The following is a 15,445-nucleotide window of genomic DNA, read 5'->3' on the forward strand; positions in this document are numbered from 1 at the left end:
TCTAATGAAGTTCTTCTTGTCGAAGCCGTCCTGGCACAGCTCAATAATATGCCAACATACAATATAGTCTTTGATTCAGAGGAGGAGTAATGCGAGGGTCCGCTGAATCTGTTGCATCCCTCTCCCTTTCCCCAGCAGAAACAAAGTCAATGACCAGCTCGATTCCTTCTTCTGCCATCTGCTCGAACCACCGGACTTGCTGACGTTGATTGACGGGCGGTGTGCACATCGCCAGTCGAGGCAAAACATGCAATTACACAAGCCATGCTGTGCCCCTTTCTTTGCTCGGCCTTTCCTCCACCACCACAGCCCATTCTCAGCGCTCCGTCTCTTCCCTCGTCATCAGGCCGATACAATATAATGTTTTGTTGTTTTTGTATTTTTGTCCCTTCAGGGACCAGCAATTAGGGAGGTCCTCTTAGTGTGTCTGGGAAACACTTAATTTGACCTATTTTGTTAGTCATTTCATTTATTTTTCAAACACAGTAATTGCCTGCTGGGGAGCCACAGTTGAGACACGCTGTGTGTCCGGCCTCAGTTTGTGTTTGCACGTTTCATTGATTAGAGGTTGTCTTCACTCGATGACATTTCCAGCAACACTGTGTGCAAGCTGCCAAGAAGCCAAACAGAACACAACTGGAAGAATTAGCAACTGGAGAACATTTGCTTTGACTGACATTAAAGAACACGTTGGATGTCGAAAAAGAAGCCATTGCACAGCCACATGGTTATAGCCCCACAGTCCTAGGAAAAAACAAGATGGCCTTAACTCAGGTTTTACTGCGACAGAAAAAAACACACATAACACAACTTTCCAACCTCAAAAAACTAGACGTTCCACTTCAAATCCCACAAGACTGAATATAAAGGATATTATGTAAGGATGTTATAGGTGATATTGTACTTTAATTGTGCTAGTTTCCATCACGCATTGAAGGTCTAGGGTTAACCTAGGGTTTTTGGGGCTCCTAAGGGGGATCAGTTTAGATGGAGTTTCCCTGGTTAGTAGTACAGGCTTGTTTACTCTTCAACATACTTTAAAGACTAGATTTCATTCGCCGTCTTAAAAGGTCTAACAGAGCTATTGTAGTGTGAGCAGGGTTTGTCATCTGTTTAACAGCAAAGAGTTGTGAATAAGGGATAACTCATTTGACAGGCCCATTGATGCAGCTGTATGTGTCTGGTACTCAAAGGACTTGTGAAGCTCCTCCACTTACCCGCTGTATACAAGCTGTCTTTTTTTTTTTTTGTTTTTTTTTTTTTTTTTTTTGTGCCGCAGGCCGGGCGGATGCTTCGCGGGGCCTTTCCTCTCCTGTTGTTCCACACTGACAGACTCACTTCCTCCACAAACTGAGGAGCCATGAGAGGGGTCAGCGAGGGTGCTGAACAGTTATGAAGGGGCCTTTTCCTCACACAGACAGGAGGCAGGCTTTGTTGGGAAACACTGTCGTGGCTTTGTGTGTATGCGTGTGTGTGTTCTCTGGCATTTATCCTCCCACAGCTTCAACCTTTTCTTTCTCTCTTCTGTTAACTGGCCAAATGAACACTGAGCTCTGAGAGCTGTTTGTCACTCCCAGTTTGTTCCTTATAAATATACAGTATATAATATCAGGCTAAATCAGTGTTTGGCTGTGACAGAAGACTGAGTGTTTAGAGAGCCTTGTAGGTGTCAGGACCCAGCACAGGGTCATTGCATGATATACTCTACATCTACAGAACTGTGAGAAAAAAACACACACAAAAAGCTTATTTTCTAATTTACCTTTTATTTTTTTGTGATCTAAAATATACAATATTTACTTTCCAGGAAAATAATTCGCTGATATGCAAACTGTGTAAAGGGTCCAGAGTAGACAGAGTAGTTCTCTTCAAACTAATCATTAATTAATGTTTTTCTACCTTAACAATACAACTAACACAACTTTTTTGGCTTAGTATGTGTAATTACGAGGGATCGATGGAATTTATAAACATAAGAATTGAAGAGTTGAATAGAATTACATGGAAATGATTGATGGTGATCTGAAAGCACCTCATACCACGTCTCTGGTGTGCGGTTGCACAGGAGGGCTTTTTACCGCTTTACTGAATGTCATGTTTGGACACTCTCTATAGCTTCCAATAGAGTTTTTTTAACCAGCGTGTAAAATGAAACAGAACAGTAACACCACATTAAAGCACGTTGTTTATACTCGGCCCAGCAGGTTATATGAGTGGAAATAAATGACAACAGCAGAACTGAATTCTGAGGCAGCGCTGATGCACATTCGAACGGTTTCTTAAAATGAGACGGAGCCAGTGAGCTGTGTTCCTTCAGGACGGTTCAGACACAGTAGTGGACTGCTCCTGTGGTTTTTTTTCAGGGAACAGTGGAGGGGGGTGCTTCTCCTTAGAGACTGTGGATAAAACAATATAAAGAAAAAGTGAATGCACAAAAGCTGGAGCACAGGCACCTGTGATAACCAAACTGAAACCACATTTTCTGCTGCTGCAGCCAGAGCCCACTGAGCATTTCACCCTGGGCTTCAGCATTTAGTATCAACACAAACATTAAACACAGATAAACATGCTGAATAAACCTGACTGCTGGCGGCTGATAACACACATACAGGTACTCATCTCTCATTAACCCGCTGGTGTTCCTGCCTGCTTTTTGGAAATGATGGATGGGAAAGTATTTGTCCTTGTGTATAATTAGGCCTCCAATTAACAGATCCAAGGTAGGGGGTTTTCATTCTTCTACTCACACACACAAATACACATTTGTATGATTCCTCACACACAGTTCCCTTTCACATCCAGCACTAAGAAAAAGAGATGTGTGTTCTCCAGCCCAGACATTACTACCTCTCTCTGCCTGGCTTTGTCTGCCGTCCTTTTACTCTGTCCAGCAACAGAGGAAAAAAAAAAAAAAGACAAGGAAGGAGTACAAAAAAACCCTACCCAGGATTCCTTGTTGGACCAGTTCTTCTTCTATAGAAATCAGACGGTTGTATTTAGTCACCCTCTCAGACCCGCTAAGACCTCCCAGTTTGACATAGCCCAGGCCCAGTCCCACAGCCTGAGGGAGGAGAAGAGAAGTCACACACTGTGAGACACAAACTGGTACTGAAGAGAGTGTGTAATATCACCAGAAGCAGAGAGAGAGACAGACACATGGACGCTGTCTCTGAGTTAACATCGATGAGTCTGCTGTTTAGTGTTTACAGCACTTGGTCACTTGGTGAAAGGCCGTTAGGAAGAACACGCTGGAAATGAGGACAGCATGCATCTGTTACTTCCTCAGTGATATGTTTGAACTATGGGAGTAATTCTCTCTGGTATCCCAGAGACCAAACTGACATATTCATATTTCTTGTACATCAGTAGCAACAATATTGTGTTGATTTATTTTACTACTATGTTTATCATTTCATTGAACATTCATTTCAAGTCCAACCTAATATTCTGAATTTACTTATTAGGATCTCACCATAAAACATGAAAATGTGTCATTTCAAAAAGAAGAAGAAAGGAAGACGAATGTAGCAGCGGAGACAGTGTGAACTACACAACACATGGCCGAGAGCTCTCTCTCTGCCAGAAGGGGAAGACAAAAGTTCAAACTTTGAAGATATTTCCAAAGTTCTTCAGTTATTGCAGCTACACACATTTACATATAGTACACATGGATCAGCTATGTCTTGTATTTTTATCATGGTTAGATACTACATGTAGTCAGATGCATGTCTCTATGACAGATGGATGTTTATCTGTTTAACTTTTTCTGATATCCTGCAGTACTTCAACTGAACTCTGAGCACACACAACACTTTATTACATCCCATGGAACTGTTTTAGAATGACGTGTCCTGCTTTGAGTGGCTCTTAAACAGACAAAATACGATGAAGAGATTTCTGCTCTCTGCAATGAGCTGGATGTACACAAAGCAAATAAAACTTACTATATCTGGTAACGAATCATCACTGCAGGGCTCACTGCCTGCTGTTCCCATTAACACTGCACCTGCAATTGAACAAGTGAAGACACAGTCATTGAATGACAAATGTCTTGTGGTTTATTGAAATCATTGTGACACACAATGAGGAGAGGACAACTGAGTAGATGGTGTATAGAAGGCAGAAGGACGGTGAATGTTCTGTGCTTGTCCGGCTAAGGACAAGGAAATGCCTTTCGAACTAGTCAGAGCTGTTGTGGTCTGTGTCCCGTCAAACTGTAGTTACATTTGTAGAAGGTGCATCAGGCTATGGCATGGGGTGCAGCTATGCTACCTGCATAGTACCAACAGAGTCAATGTGACACAGAAGCATAAATCTGCTTTACTCTGATGTTTAATAAGAGGTGATTGATTCTCGAGAGTTCTCCTTTAAAGGGCGTAGGCTTTTCCAGCAAATCCAGCCGTACAACCGTTTATTTGTACAGTTGTCTCTGACACTCTAACGTGAGCATGATAACTTACACCTCACTAGGGAAGCAGCAGGTGCAGAAACCAAAAAGGGTAAGGTGTTAAGCGATGGTTTGTGCAAGACTGAGTGTAGGAGCTATTTGTAAACTTAGTCTTAGTTGTAAATTGAATTTGCTAATTATGAGTAACTTTGTTTGATTTGATTTTTTTTTTGATGATATTCTTTGTTAGTTATTTGTTTAGGATATTAAATTTGCATAGTTAAAATTTTGGTTTATTTTTTGGTATCTGGGTAACTGTGGGCACCTATTTTAGGAGGTAGGCACCTTGAGGACCAGCATGCACCTGGGTGGGCCAATGTTTTTTTTACCAGTGCAAGGAGGAACCAGCAGCCATGATTTTCTTAGTTTTTTTGTTTGTTTTATTATTTTTGAAATAAATCAACACCAAACGCTAGATCTGGTGTGGACTATGGTGCATCAGTGGCCCTTTGATTATGTTTGATTTAAAGTTGAATTAGTTTTTTCGGGACAAATGGCCACTACACTGAGCTTGGTGGGCCATATACTGTTGGGGTGGAAGTGTATGGAATGACTCATGCCTGACTCAACTATTGGGAGGTTCCATTGGTCACTGGCTCTTCATAACTACCATCTGAAAGAATGGGGCACACATGCCATATATAACTGATTTTGTTCCATCAATCCTCAACATATGAAAGGGAATTGCTTGGTTTTGTGTGAATACTGATATACAGATTATCAGAGCCTTTATTTTGACTTAAGTCAGGAACTGGGACCACTATTTTGATCCACTAGCACTGATTCTGTGTCTTCTTCTCTACCCCACCTGTTACCTTGGTGCTCTGACGTCATACGGACCAAGTCACTGATTGTTGTCTCATGGATGTGTTTGATGATATGACCTCTGACACCCGGAAGGGGTGGGGCCTGTGACTTGTAGGTGATGTCAGAAAGCAGCGTACATGAATCTCCAATTGCATTTCTCAGTTTCTCCCACTGGTCTGTGTCCTTACATAGCACAAACACACAAGAACAGGAATACACATTGAAGTAAAAACCATGCTGTAAAAATAATCATCAACAAACACAGAAACACACCGCTGATAGCACAAACGCACATCAAGTGTACCTACAACAAATAACTGTTGGAGTTTCCAAGGACACAGAACCCTGCAAGTAATTACTGGAAATGTATGATTCTAAGTTTGTTTGCTGCTCGTGGTCAAGTAGAACAAGATCCGTGACATCAGTTAGGCAGCCAGATGTGGTGACGAATACAAGTTTCTTACGATAACAATCCACACATAATTATGACAACGGATGCCCTAAAACGAATATCTAGCCTGTCAACAGGTTGCCTCACTGTTAACTCCCAATATTCCACATTCTCAAAATCATAAGCACTCATTACTCATGTTTGACTAACATTTCATACCGCGTCCAGGTGTTTAAGGAAATTGAGGAGGATTTTGGAAATAAAATCTACAGAGTCATGTTTAGGTTTATGGTTTACCTGTGGACTACACACAGGGTTTAGGGAAATCTGAAAGTATTGAAAGAAAAACCACATTGGAAACCTCTTTCTCATCCCTCAAATTCTCTGTAGTTAAACTGTCCTTTATCAAACTTGTCGTTGCTTTTCTCCCTAATACCCATTCACCAGGTGCTAAAGAGAAATCATATCCATCATTTAATCAGACACATGAGCTTGTAAATGTTGATGAAAGAATGTCAGTGTTTTGTTCTTACCTCTCTCCTAAATGGATCGATTAAAGCCACCACTGCTGGGTATTTGTTGATGAGGGTTTGGAGCATGTCTACTAACTCATCCGGAGACTTCAGGACTCCTGTTGCAACTTCATACTTCCCTTTAGACTGAAAGGAAGAGAGAATAAATGCTCTCCACAGCTCGTTAGGGTGTCCCCATCCACTGTGGCGACACTGTTCCCCTTAGCTGTGGCCCAACATCTTGGTTCACATGAAGCCTTTGATTACGTCGTTTCAACTTACGTAGTCCATTAGATCAGGGGCAGCACAGTTCACTGCTAAATGCATCTCTGTTCCAAGTGGCAGTTCAAGGGTAGTACAGGCTTCAGTGATCAGGTCCAGAGGTTGCTCCGGTCTCTCGCAGCTCACAGATAGTGCTCCACTGTCACACACAATGGCCTGGGTAGCCTTGGGGCAAACAAGTCAACAACATCTATTTATTGTGCATTTACACGTCCGACAGAAATAAATACATTAACATACACCGACCTTTTACGGATAAAGAGGTCATATATAAACACACTGTATATGTCTGTTGAAAAATAGCTTAAGTGAAGCTACATGTGACTGACAATAGATAAGTATCTGTTCATACTATAGGTCTGAATGAGACGGTTGTCATTGCAAGGTCATATGTCCCATTCACACACTGAACTGTTATGAATGTAAGTTCCAGGGGTCATTAAAGAATGCATATATCTGTGTATGCACTAGAAATGCAGGATTTTAAAGGTAAATAGACGAGGTATTGAATGCTTTAATAGGCTTTTCAGCATTCCTCCAGGCCCGCACATCTACATTAATTTAAAGATTAGCCATGGAACTAGAAAAGAACTCTCCTGTACATGTACATATTTATGTGTCTTAAAGCTCAGTAATGTAAAAAAGCTTTGAATCCTGCCTCCCCTACCCCTACATTCTCTGCTCTCATGAAATCTGCATGAACTCGGTTCCTATTATTACAATGAATAAATAGCAATGTCCCTCACCCCAGCTTTTGTGGAAGTGTTCATTATTCTCACCATCTCCTTCTGTAACTCAAGGGTCATTGTGATGATCTGTTGAAGAAGTTCACAGTTCAGCGTGTTGTAGTAACACTATAGTAAAAAATAAATACCAAAAAATAGGCAAGTTGCCTTACTATATGTCACATCATGACAACAACAACAAAGGAAGCAAAGGAATGCACTTAAACAACACCCCAACAGCGAGCTGCACAGAGAGGTCACTGAAGAATGGAAGAATACTTGATTAACTCGTTGTCCCACTTTGGGTATCAAGATAACTTCCTCCAGTAAACTCAGTTTTCCAGGAGAAGCCTTCCCACAGCTCAGCAAAGTTACCAAGGGGACAGGGATGTGCAGCTTTGTTGGAACCTGAACAAAAGTGTCACATATTTATCCAGTATGTTGCTCCCACTGTCATATTTGTGTAAATATACGTGTCAGACCTCTCTGTTCTTTAGAGCTGCAGTGTATTTGTAGAGAGGGATGCCCTGTATCTTGGCCCCAGCTTTAGCCATGACCAGTGACACTGAGCCAATGGCCAAACTCCCGCACAGAACCGGCTCTGGTGGCTCTGCTGGAGGAAATGGCTTCTCTGCAGTGTTGCTCTTTTTGCCTGTAATACAAGCAAAAATAAAAAAGAGGCATACCTTTTGGGATTTCATGCTAATGCACTTTTAAACACCAACTTACAGAAAATAAGATAAGCATTACTGATCCCACACAGTTGAAACAAGTGCCATAGCAGCAAAAGAAAGTACAAGATTTAACGATTCATAGTTACAGTCATAATATGCATGATTATAAAGAGTATGTGTGTGGCATTTTAAACCTTTAAACGTTACCAATACCATCAGAGAAATTCATTCTGAGTGTCAAATAACTCATTTTCTTCCCACAGCAACAATAAGGACAAGGATGAGATTTATTTATCAAATATCTTCATATAAAGAGCTGTAAAATGAAAATAAACCTAAATCTAAGCTTGGTGTGATCACACTTTGTCTGGGGGTTGCATGGTTGTCTAATAATGAGGGGAATGCTGCCTAATAATATTGGATGGCCACGCATATGCATGAAATGTAGATCTCAGTCTTAAGGTTTTGATCAGATTTAACTGATTTGTTGGGAGATTTGTCATGTAATTCTAAATGTACTAAGTCCAAACTAACACTTTGTAACACTGTTGCAGTTTCTACTGTGTGTATGGGAAGCCCAATAGTGTTTCTTAGCTTCTCTGCCACAGAATTCTACTATTTTTCACACATTTCATGCCAACTGTACAATCACAATGGAAAAAGTTTATAGAATACATTTTTTCCAAAGGTTCAAACAATGCTTTCAAGGAGAAAAACTCAGCTTGTTCAGGGTTTTTGCATTCGTCTACTGGTGCAACATTTTAGAACGGCAGATACTGATACCAAACATTAGGCAAGATTGATGCCACTATCCTACCTTTATCAGTGCTCTTCTTGTCTTTAGTTTGTACTGGTGATAGAGAATGAGGAGCCGCATCAGACCCACTGTGTGAACATCTCTCCTGCTGCTCCCTGTCCAGGATGTCTTTCTCCTCTAGGTAACGGGCCATGAAGAAATTGCTGCACAAATACGGAGTCTTTAAGTTATATCTAGGCATTGCTCTCCAACATAAGTACGTTGCACCATACTAGCAATTAACCTGCCATGACATAGTTGTGGCCCCTAGCCATGCTAGACCTTGGCCTTACTCAGGCCATCATTATCTGTATCACTGCTATTTATTATTGGCCTATTATTAGAATTAAATTAATATTCAGTTTTGCGTAAGCAAGCCTTTCATTTAACTGGCACTAGCAATGACAACATTGTATCCATTCAAATGAAAATAATAACTACAAATCAACAACATAGCGAAATTAATTTGTTGTTGCCAAGCTGAAGAAATTGCACAGTCACATGCACACTGAAATAAAAGATAACAGAAATTAACCAGAAAGTGAATAACTGAAAGATTTAATTAGAGATGTCCAAGGCATATCATGCACTGTTTGTCTTCCACATTTCCACTGCTTGTACTGTAGTTTGATGTATGAATTATTACAAGTATGTCAGCCCATCCCCACCCCAAGCCATACTGATGGATAGTAACTCATTAAGCTTCTCTATTGTGTCATGAGACATAAAGCAATAAGTACAAGGAGCTCAGTGCATTGTGATGATATGATGGGCTGTGACATTAGGCAAACCAGAGCAAAGCATTAACCTCTGCATAACCCCATTCTAAGAGGTCAGCGCACAGTCAACTACATCTGACCCAATTAGATGTTAATGCACAAACATGGCATTAACATCACATTGCACTACTTATTGATTTATTTGTGTTTGTTTGTTTACCTTATAATGTAGTGGAACAATTATCAGCTAGAGCCAGGACAATGAAAGACTTTCTAAATTGCTAGAGTTCTTTTATTTGTATTCTGAAGTGATCTTAAACCAGAGACATAATGCTTTTTTTCTATTCTGTAAGCAGGTCTATCTAATTGTAGTGACCTAAAGCAGCAAATTCCACTGAAACTGATGTGGTAATACTTCAAGATTAAAAACTATTTTGGAACAATATATGGAGGAATGTAAAGTGTACAAAAATTATTAGTATTACAATTACATTTGCACAAAATTCTCAGTTGGACCTGAGAGTGGAGTGTCTGGGGATGGATCAAATGTCTCAGAGTCTTCTTTTTTTTTTTCAAACTACCTGCCAAGATGCAACCCTCCACACTCACTTGAAAAACAAACACTACCTAAGAATGTGGTCCACTTCTAATTGGTCACAGGGGTTTTGGTCTTTCAGCATGGTGTTTAGAGGTCCATTGATCCACTGGAGAGCAGTCAGCACATGTTTAGCCCTCTCTTGACTTGTAGCTTTCCAGTCCAGTGAAGTCTCCTTAGATCCCAAGTGGCTAGAGACAGCAGCCGACGACATGCTCTGAACACCAGAGGGAAAAACGTCTTTAAGAGGTAAACAACAAGCTATTTCCCACCAAATGGTTAGAGTTGTGAAGAATGGCATGGTTTCTTTGCTGAATATTGACTACTGTCAAGGTGTTGTGCCCCAGACACAAATCCTAATATTGCATTGTTGGTGTGTCTGATAGCATTTTGTTTGTAAGGGGAGGTGTGAGGTAATATCTGCTATCTCACATGCCACATGTCTCCACTTGCTCCCTCTCATAATCCATTTCTTTTTTCTGTCATTACACATTATTATTAATGCTTAGGATTAACAACAGCCCCCTACACAATCCCAGAGCACATCTGTGTGCAGATTACCGTACAAAGTCCTTTGGCTTACAATTCAAGGTTTTATTGCAAAAACCATACATCTCATATTTAACAACAAACTTAAGTTTGATTATGAGTTCTGCTGTCAAATTAGAATTTCGTCAAAATGAATTTTAACGTCTATTAAAGCATATCGACCAGGCCCTAGGTGAGTTCCTTTATTGACCTCGCCGTGACCTGAGCTCATGGTGTCACATCACATCTTTCTGGCCTTGGCGAAACTGTAAAACCTGAAATGGCAAGGGTCACGGGTCATGGTCTGTTTTTCTGACTTCTTGCCTCCAGCTGCCTGTTCTCACCAGAGCCTCCAGCTCATCTGAAGAGGCCCCTCGCTGTCACTTTAAACCATCAAAACATCACTAATGAATCACATGTCCTTTGTTGAACCTATTGTCAGTCTTTACACTGAATGCATACATCAATTTAGAGAATCTGCCACATGATTGTCAGGTGCCACACAAAAAGTTTAGAAAGCTATTATTTGAACAGTAAATAAGTGAATATATTAATGAAATACGTCAAGAGCAAATAAAGGGAAGAGAAGGGGCAGAATGTGACACATATATTGTACCTTTTCCTCGTTGCAGACAATACAGAAGAGCTCTGCCTCAATAGAAAGTTGTCCTTTGGCATCATATACCTCTCTTCCCTTCAGCCTACTGATCCTTGGTGGTGCAGAAAGATTTGTAAAATAGTTTGCCTGAAATGACAGTTAATGGTTCTTTCTTTACTTTCTCTCCTTGTATCTTAAAGACAGGTGATAGTAAGACAATTGGGTCAAAGACATGCTACTGTATGTACCAAAGAATAGTTTTTAACCATGACGAGGATTTACATAGTGTAACCTTTCCATTTAGTTTTCATGACAGCATTTTCTATCATATAAGCAGATGTTTTCCAGTTTACAAAGAGGACCGTGAAGTTGACCATAAAAATAGAATGAAATCTGATTGTTTTTCGTTTTTGGGCCGTTACAAGCTTAAAACACTTGCACCTACGTCTATTTGGATTGTGGTACAATTGTGTTTCTTAACACGGAAGAATTAGATTTTATTTGGAAATTGGAGCTTCGCTTCACTGAACATCGTGAATCTTCCAAACAGTCAAAATATTCCGGAAATGCACCCGGAACGAAGATAACGATGTTTTAAGCGACCTCCTGGGTGTTCCTGGTCTCACATATCATAAATACCCTTTTACAGAAACTATGATTAACCCGAATTAATGTTAATACTGAGGCCCAAACTAGGATGAAAGATCGGACTGGTGCCCTTCTACAAAGAGCAGGAAAACAAACGCATACCAGGTAACCATGGACGTCTTCGGGCCGGTGGAAGAAGAGCTCATTCAGAGCTCTCTCTATCTCCTGGGTGACTTTGTTAACCCGATAAAACTCAGCAGCTGCGTTTTTAATTTCGTACAAGTCCTGTTCCTCTTTGGAAAGACGGTTTGTAAACCCTTGATAAGACATCGTTCAGGTGTCCTCCTGGAGTTTTTGTGGTGTCTGTTACCAAGGCAACGGTGTGTTCAAGTGATAGCTGGAGTCCAGGAAATCAGAGTGACATCGCGCGTGGCTTTCCTCTTACTTTATCCTTCTGCAACTGTCATCTCATAAAGACATCTCTCCATTCCATTTCTTTCTTTCTTTCTTTCTTTTTTACCATGACAGTGGAGTTGTGGAATGTCCCTTCTAATGAAATGAGTCCTGTATGAGACCCAATCAGAAACAATCAGGAAATTCAGTCAAATCATCATTTAAAACACACATTGTGTTTTTAAATAAACTGCCAAAAAAAAAGTCACCACCAAAAGAAATAGTCACACTATAATATTTCGCCTTTAGCTTTGATTACAGCACGCGTTCGCTGTGGCATTGTTTCGACAAGTGTCACAAGATTTATTTCCATCCAGTGTTGCATTCATTTTTCACCAAGATCTTGTATTGATGATGGGAGAGTCTGACCACTGTGCAAAGCCTTTTCCAGCACGTCCCAAAGATTCTCAATGGGGTTAAGGTCTGGACTCTGTGGTGGCCAATCCATGTGTGAAGATGATGTCTCATGATCCCTGAACCACTCTTTCACAATTTGTGAACATAATGGGCACATAATGTTGCTGAACCTAGACCTGACCAACTGCAGCAACCCCAGATCATAGCACTGCCCACACAGGCTTGTACAGTAGACACTAGGCATGATGGGTGCATCACTTCATCTGCCTCTCTTCTTACCCTGATGCCCCCATCACTCTGGAACAGGGTAAATCTGGACTCATCAGACCACATGACCTTCTTCCATTGCTCCAGAGTCCAATCTTTATGCTCCCTTGCAAACTGAAGCCTTTTTTTTCCAGTTATCCTCACTGATTAGTGGTTCTCTTAGGCAGGCAACACAGCTGTTCTGTCCCAGTTCCTTGAGTTCCCTTCACATTGTATGTGTGGAAATGTTCTTACTTTCACTATTAAACATAGCCCTGAGTTCTACTGGTGTTTTTCTTCTATTTGATTTCACTAAATGTTTAAGTGGGGTGGCACAGTGGTTAGCAGTGATGCCTCACTGCAAGAAGGTCCCGGGTTTGAATCCATGGGCCGACTGGGCCTTTTTGTGTGGAGTTTGTTCTCCCTGTGTCTGTGTGGGTTCTCTCCTGGTACTCCAGCTTCCTCCCACCATCCAAAGACATGCTCATTAGGTTAATTGGTGATTCTAAATTGGCCGTAGGTGTGAGTGTGAGTGTGAGTGTACTCTGTGTTGGCCCTGTAGATAGACCGGCGACCTGTCCAGGGTGTACCCCGCCTCTCACCCGATGACAGCTGAGATAGGCTCCAACAGACCCCCGCGACCCTTAACAGGAATAAGCAGGTACAGAAGATGAATGAATGAATGAACGAATGTTTAAGTGATTGCCAATCACAATCTATCAGGATTTTTTTCTGACCACATTTCTTCCTCAAAGATGATGGTTCCCCACTATCCTTCCAGTTTTTAATAATGTGTTGGACAGTTCTTAACCCAATTTTAGTAGTTTCTTCAATCTCCTTAGATGTTTTCTCTGCTTGATGCATGCCAATGATTTGACCCTTCTCAAACAGACTAACATCTTTTCCTTGACCACAGGATGTGTCTTTAGACATGGTTGTTTCAGAAATGAGAAGCTACTCATTGCATCAGTTGGAGTTAAATAACTTGTTGCCAGCTGAAAGATAGCCTCCCATGCAGTAATTATCCAATAGGAGGCCCTTACCTATTTGCTTAGTGAAATCCAGGTGGTGACTTTTTTTTGGCCAGGCAGTGTATGATTTTGTCACTCATGTATAGGCCTATGCATCAAAATCTATATTTTAATTCCACTGACACTACGGCTGTGAATACAGTCTGAAACCTGACATGACAAACACATGGGCATGTAAAATGGGTGCACAAGGTCGGGGGCTACTGGTTAATAAGAGAGTTTACTGTATTACAGGCTCCATTTGGAAACAGACTGGCCCATTAAACTATTCACTTTTTGAGACCACTGCATGCAGCGCTATGTAGCTGGGTTAAAAATGCTGGGTTAAAAACAATCCAATTTGGGTAGATTTTTTTGACTCAGCTCCTGGGTAAATATTGAACCAACTATCAAAATAGGTTGTTTATTCAACAACATTCAGTTCAAACACTGGGTCCCACTTAACTACAATGTTGGGTTAATTCTACACAGAAAAATCTGCATACCCAAATCAACACCATCAGAGTTAGGGTATCTCAACACTTTTAAAGTGTCTATAAGGGTCCACACCACAGAGTGTTAATTTGGAATGTTGGTATGTTCTCCGTTCTCCCAACATGCTATTATTGACTCTTCTCATACTTAAAATTTAACACTTTTCAACACTAACCAACATTTACATATTTACACCATACACTGTATGTACACTGTATGGTGTAAATATTGTTTTTAGTTACATTTTATATGTAAAATAAACTGATAAAATAAAGAGACCACATTAAGTTTAAAACGTTTATTTTAAATTGCGTGGATGGACACATTAGATGCCACTTCACATCAAACTTCCCAGATACTTTGTTCCCAAACATCAGGGAAAATGAGAGCGTATTAGTCGTGTAGCTCCTACAGCAGGTGTTGAACTGTCTCCAGTCTCCACGCAACATTGGCCTCAGGGTCATAGTGGAGTTCCTGGTTAAAGAAACACACACAAACACAAAAAAACACACACACACAAAAAATAAATGTTGAATTAAATGAGAAATATATTCAAATGACTACTACAGAGTTTTTGGACTTCATGTGAACCACCAAACAGACAGCAGTACCAGGTTACAGCAGCCTGCAGCGGTGCAGTAAAGTTGTACCCAGCTAACCCAGTACCACTTGCTGTCTTGTTGGTCTCTATCAACTTTACCAATAATTTATCGGTGAAGACAGAAATCTCTCAAATAATGCCTCTACATTTCCCTGTAGTTTTTTTGGAACTCTTCCTTTTCGATAGTGTATAACGGCACCGGCTGTGATGGGCCCGCTAACCTAACCGACACCACCACAGACTTTGTCTACTTGTTTTTACTTACTTGTTTTTAGGTAACTACTGTTTCTGCCATCAGCTGTAACAACTGTAATAGTCTACTTATGTTAACCGTGTAATTGTACATGAATTAGCATTTACTGACTTTGACATAGGTGTAAACTCGAATGTTAGCGTTAGCTTGGTGTTTGGACACAGCACTACACAGGGCATGTCAGATGTAAGACAGCCAATTTTTACATCAAACATACTATTATACACAAAGTATAACAAACAATGTTTTCTCATTAGTGAAAATCAGTGACTAGTTCTTGGGATGACTGTCCAGGTGCGGGTATGATAAATGGGCGGGGCTAATAAATGAACACCTTAGGTGTCTTATCCAGGTTCAGAGCTCATAGT

The 15,445-nt window shown here is 40.7% G+C and overlaps 1 protein-coding gene across 1 annotated transcript; it reads right to left on the reverse strand.

Annotated features, from left to right (window-relative positions):
* Nucleotides 1–1,604: 1,604 nt before the first annotated feature.
* Nucleotides 1,605–12,276, reverse strand: eno4 (enolase 4). Its single transcript, XM_084562360.1, is given in 14 exon segments — nt 1,605–2,352; nt 2,355–2,396; nt 2,944–3,061; nt 3,945–4,006; nt 5,263–5,437; nt 6,179–6,304; nt 6,440–6,604; nt 7,186–7,254; nt 7,444–7,572; nt 7,647–7,816; nt 8,656–8,798; nt 9,981–10,165; nt 11,093–11,221; nt 11,825–12,276. Coding segments are annotated over 14 exon segments (1,710 nt in total). The 5' UTR covers nt 11,993–12,276; the 3' UTR covers nt 1,605–2,323.
* Between the last annotated feature and the right edge of the window lie 3,169 nt (nt 12,277–15,445).

The sequence above is a fragment of the Chelon labrosus genome (assembly GCF_963514085.1).
Source record: "Chelon labrosus genome assembly, chromosome: 15".
Lineage (NCBI taxonomy): Eukaryota > Metazoa > Chordata > Actinopteri > Mugiliformes > Mugilidae > Chelon > Chelon labrosus.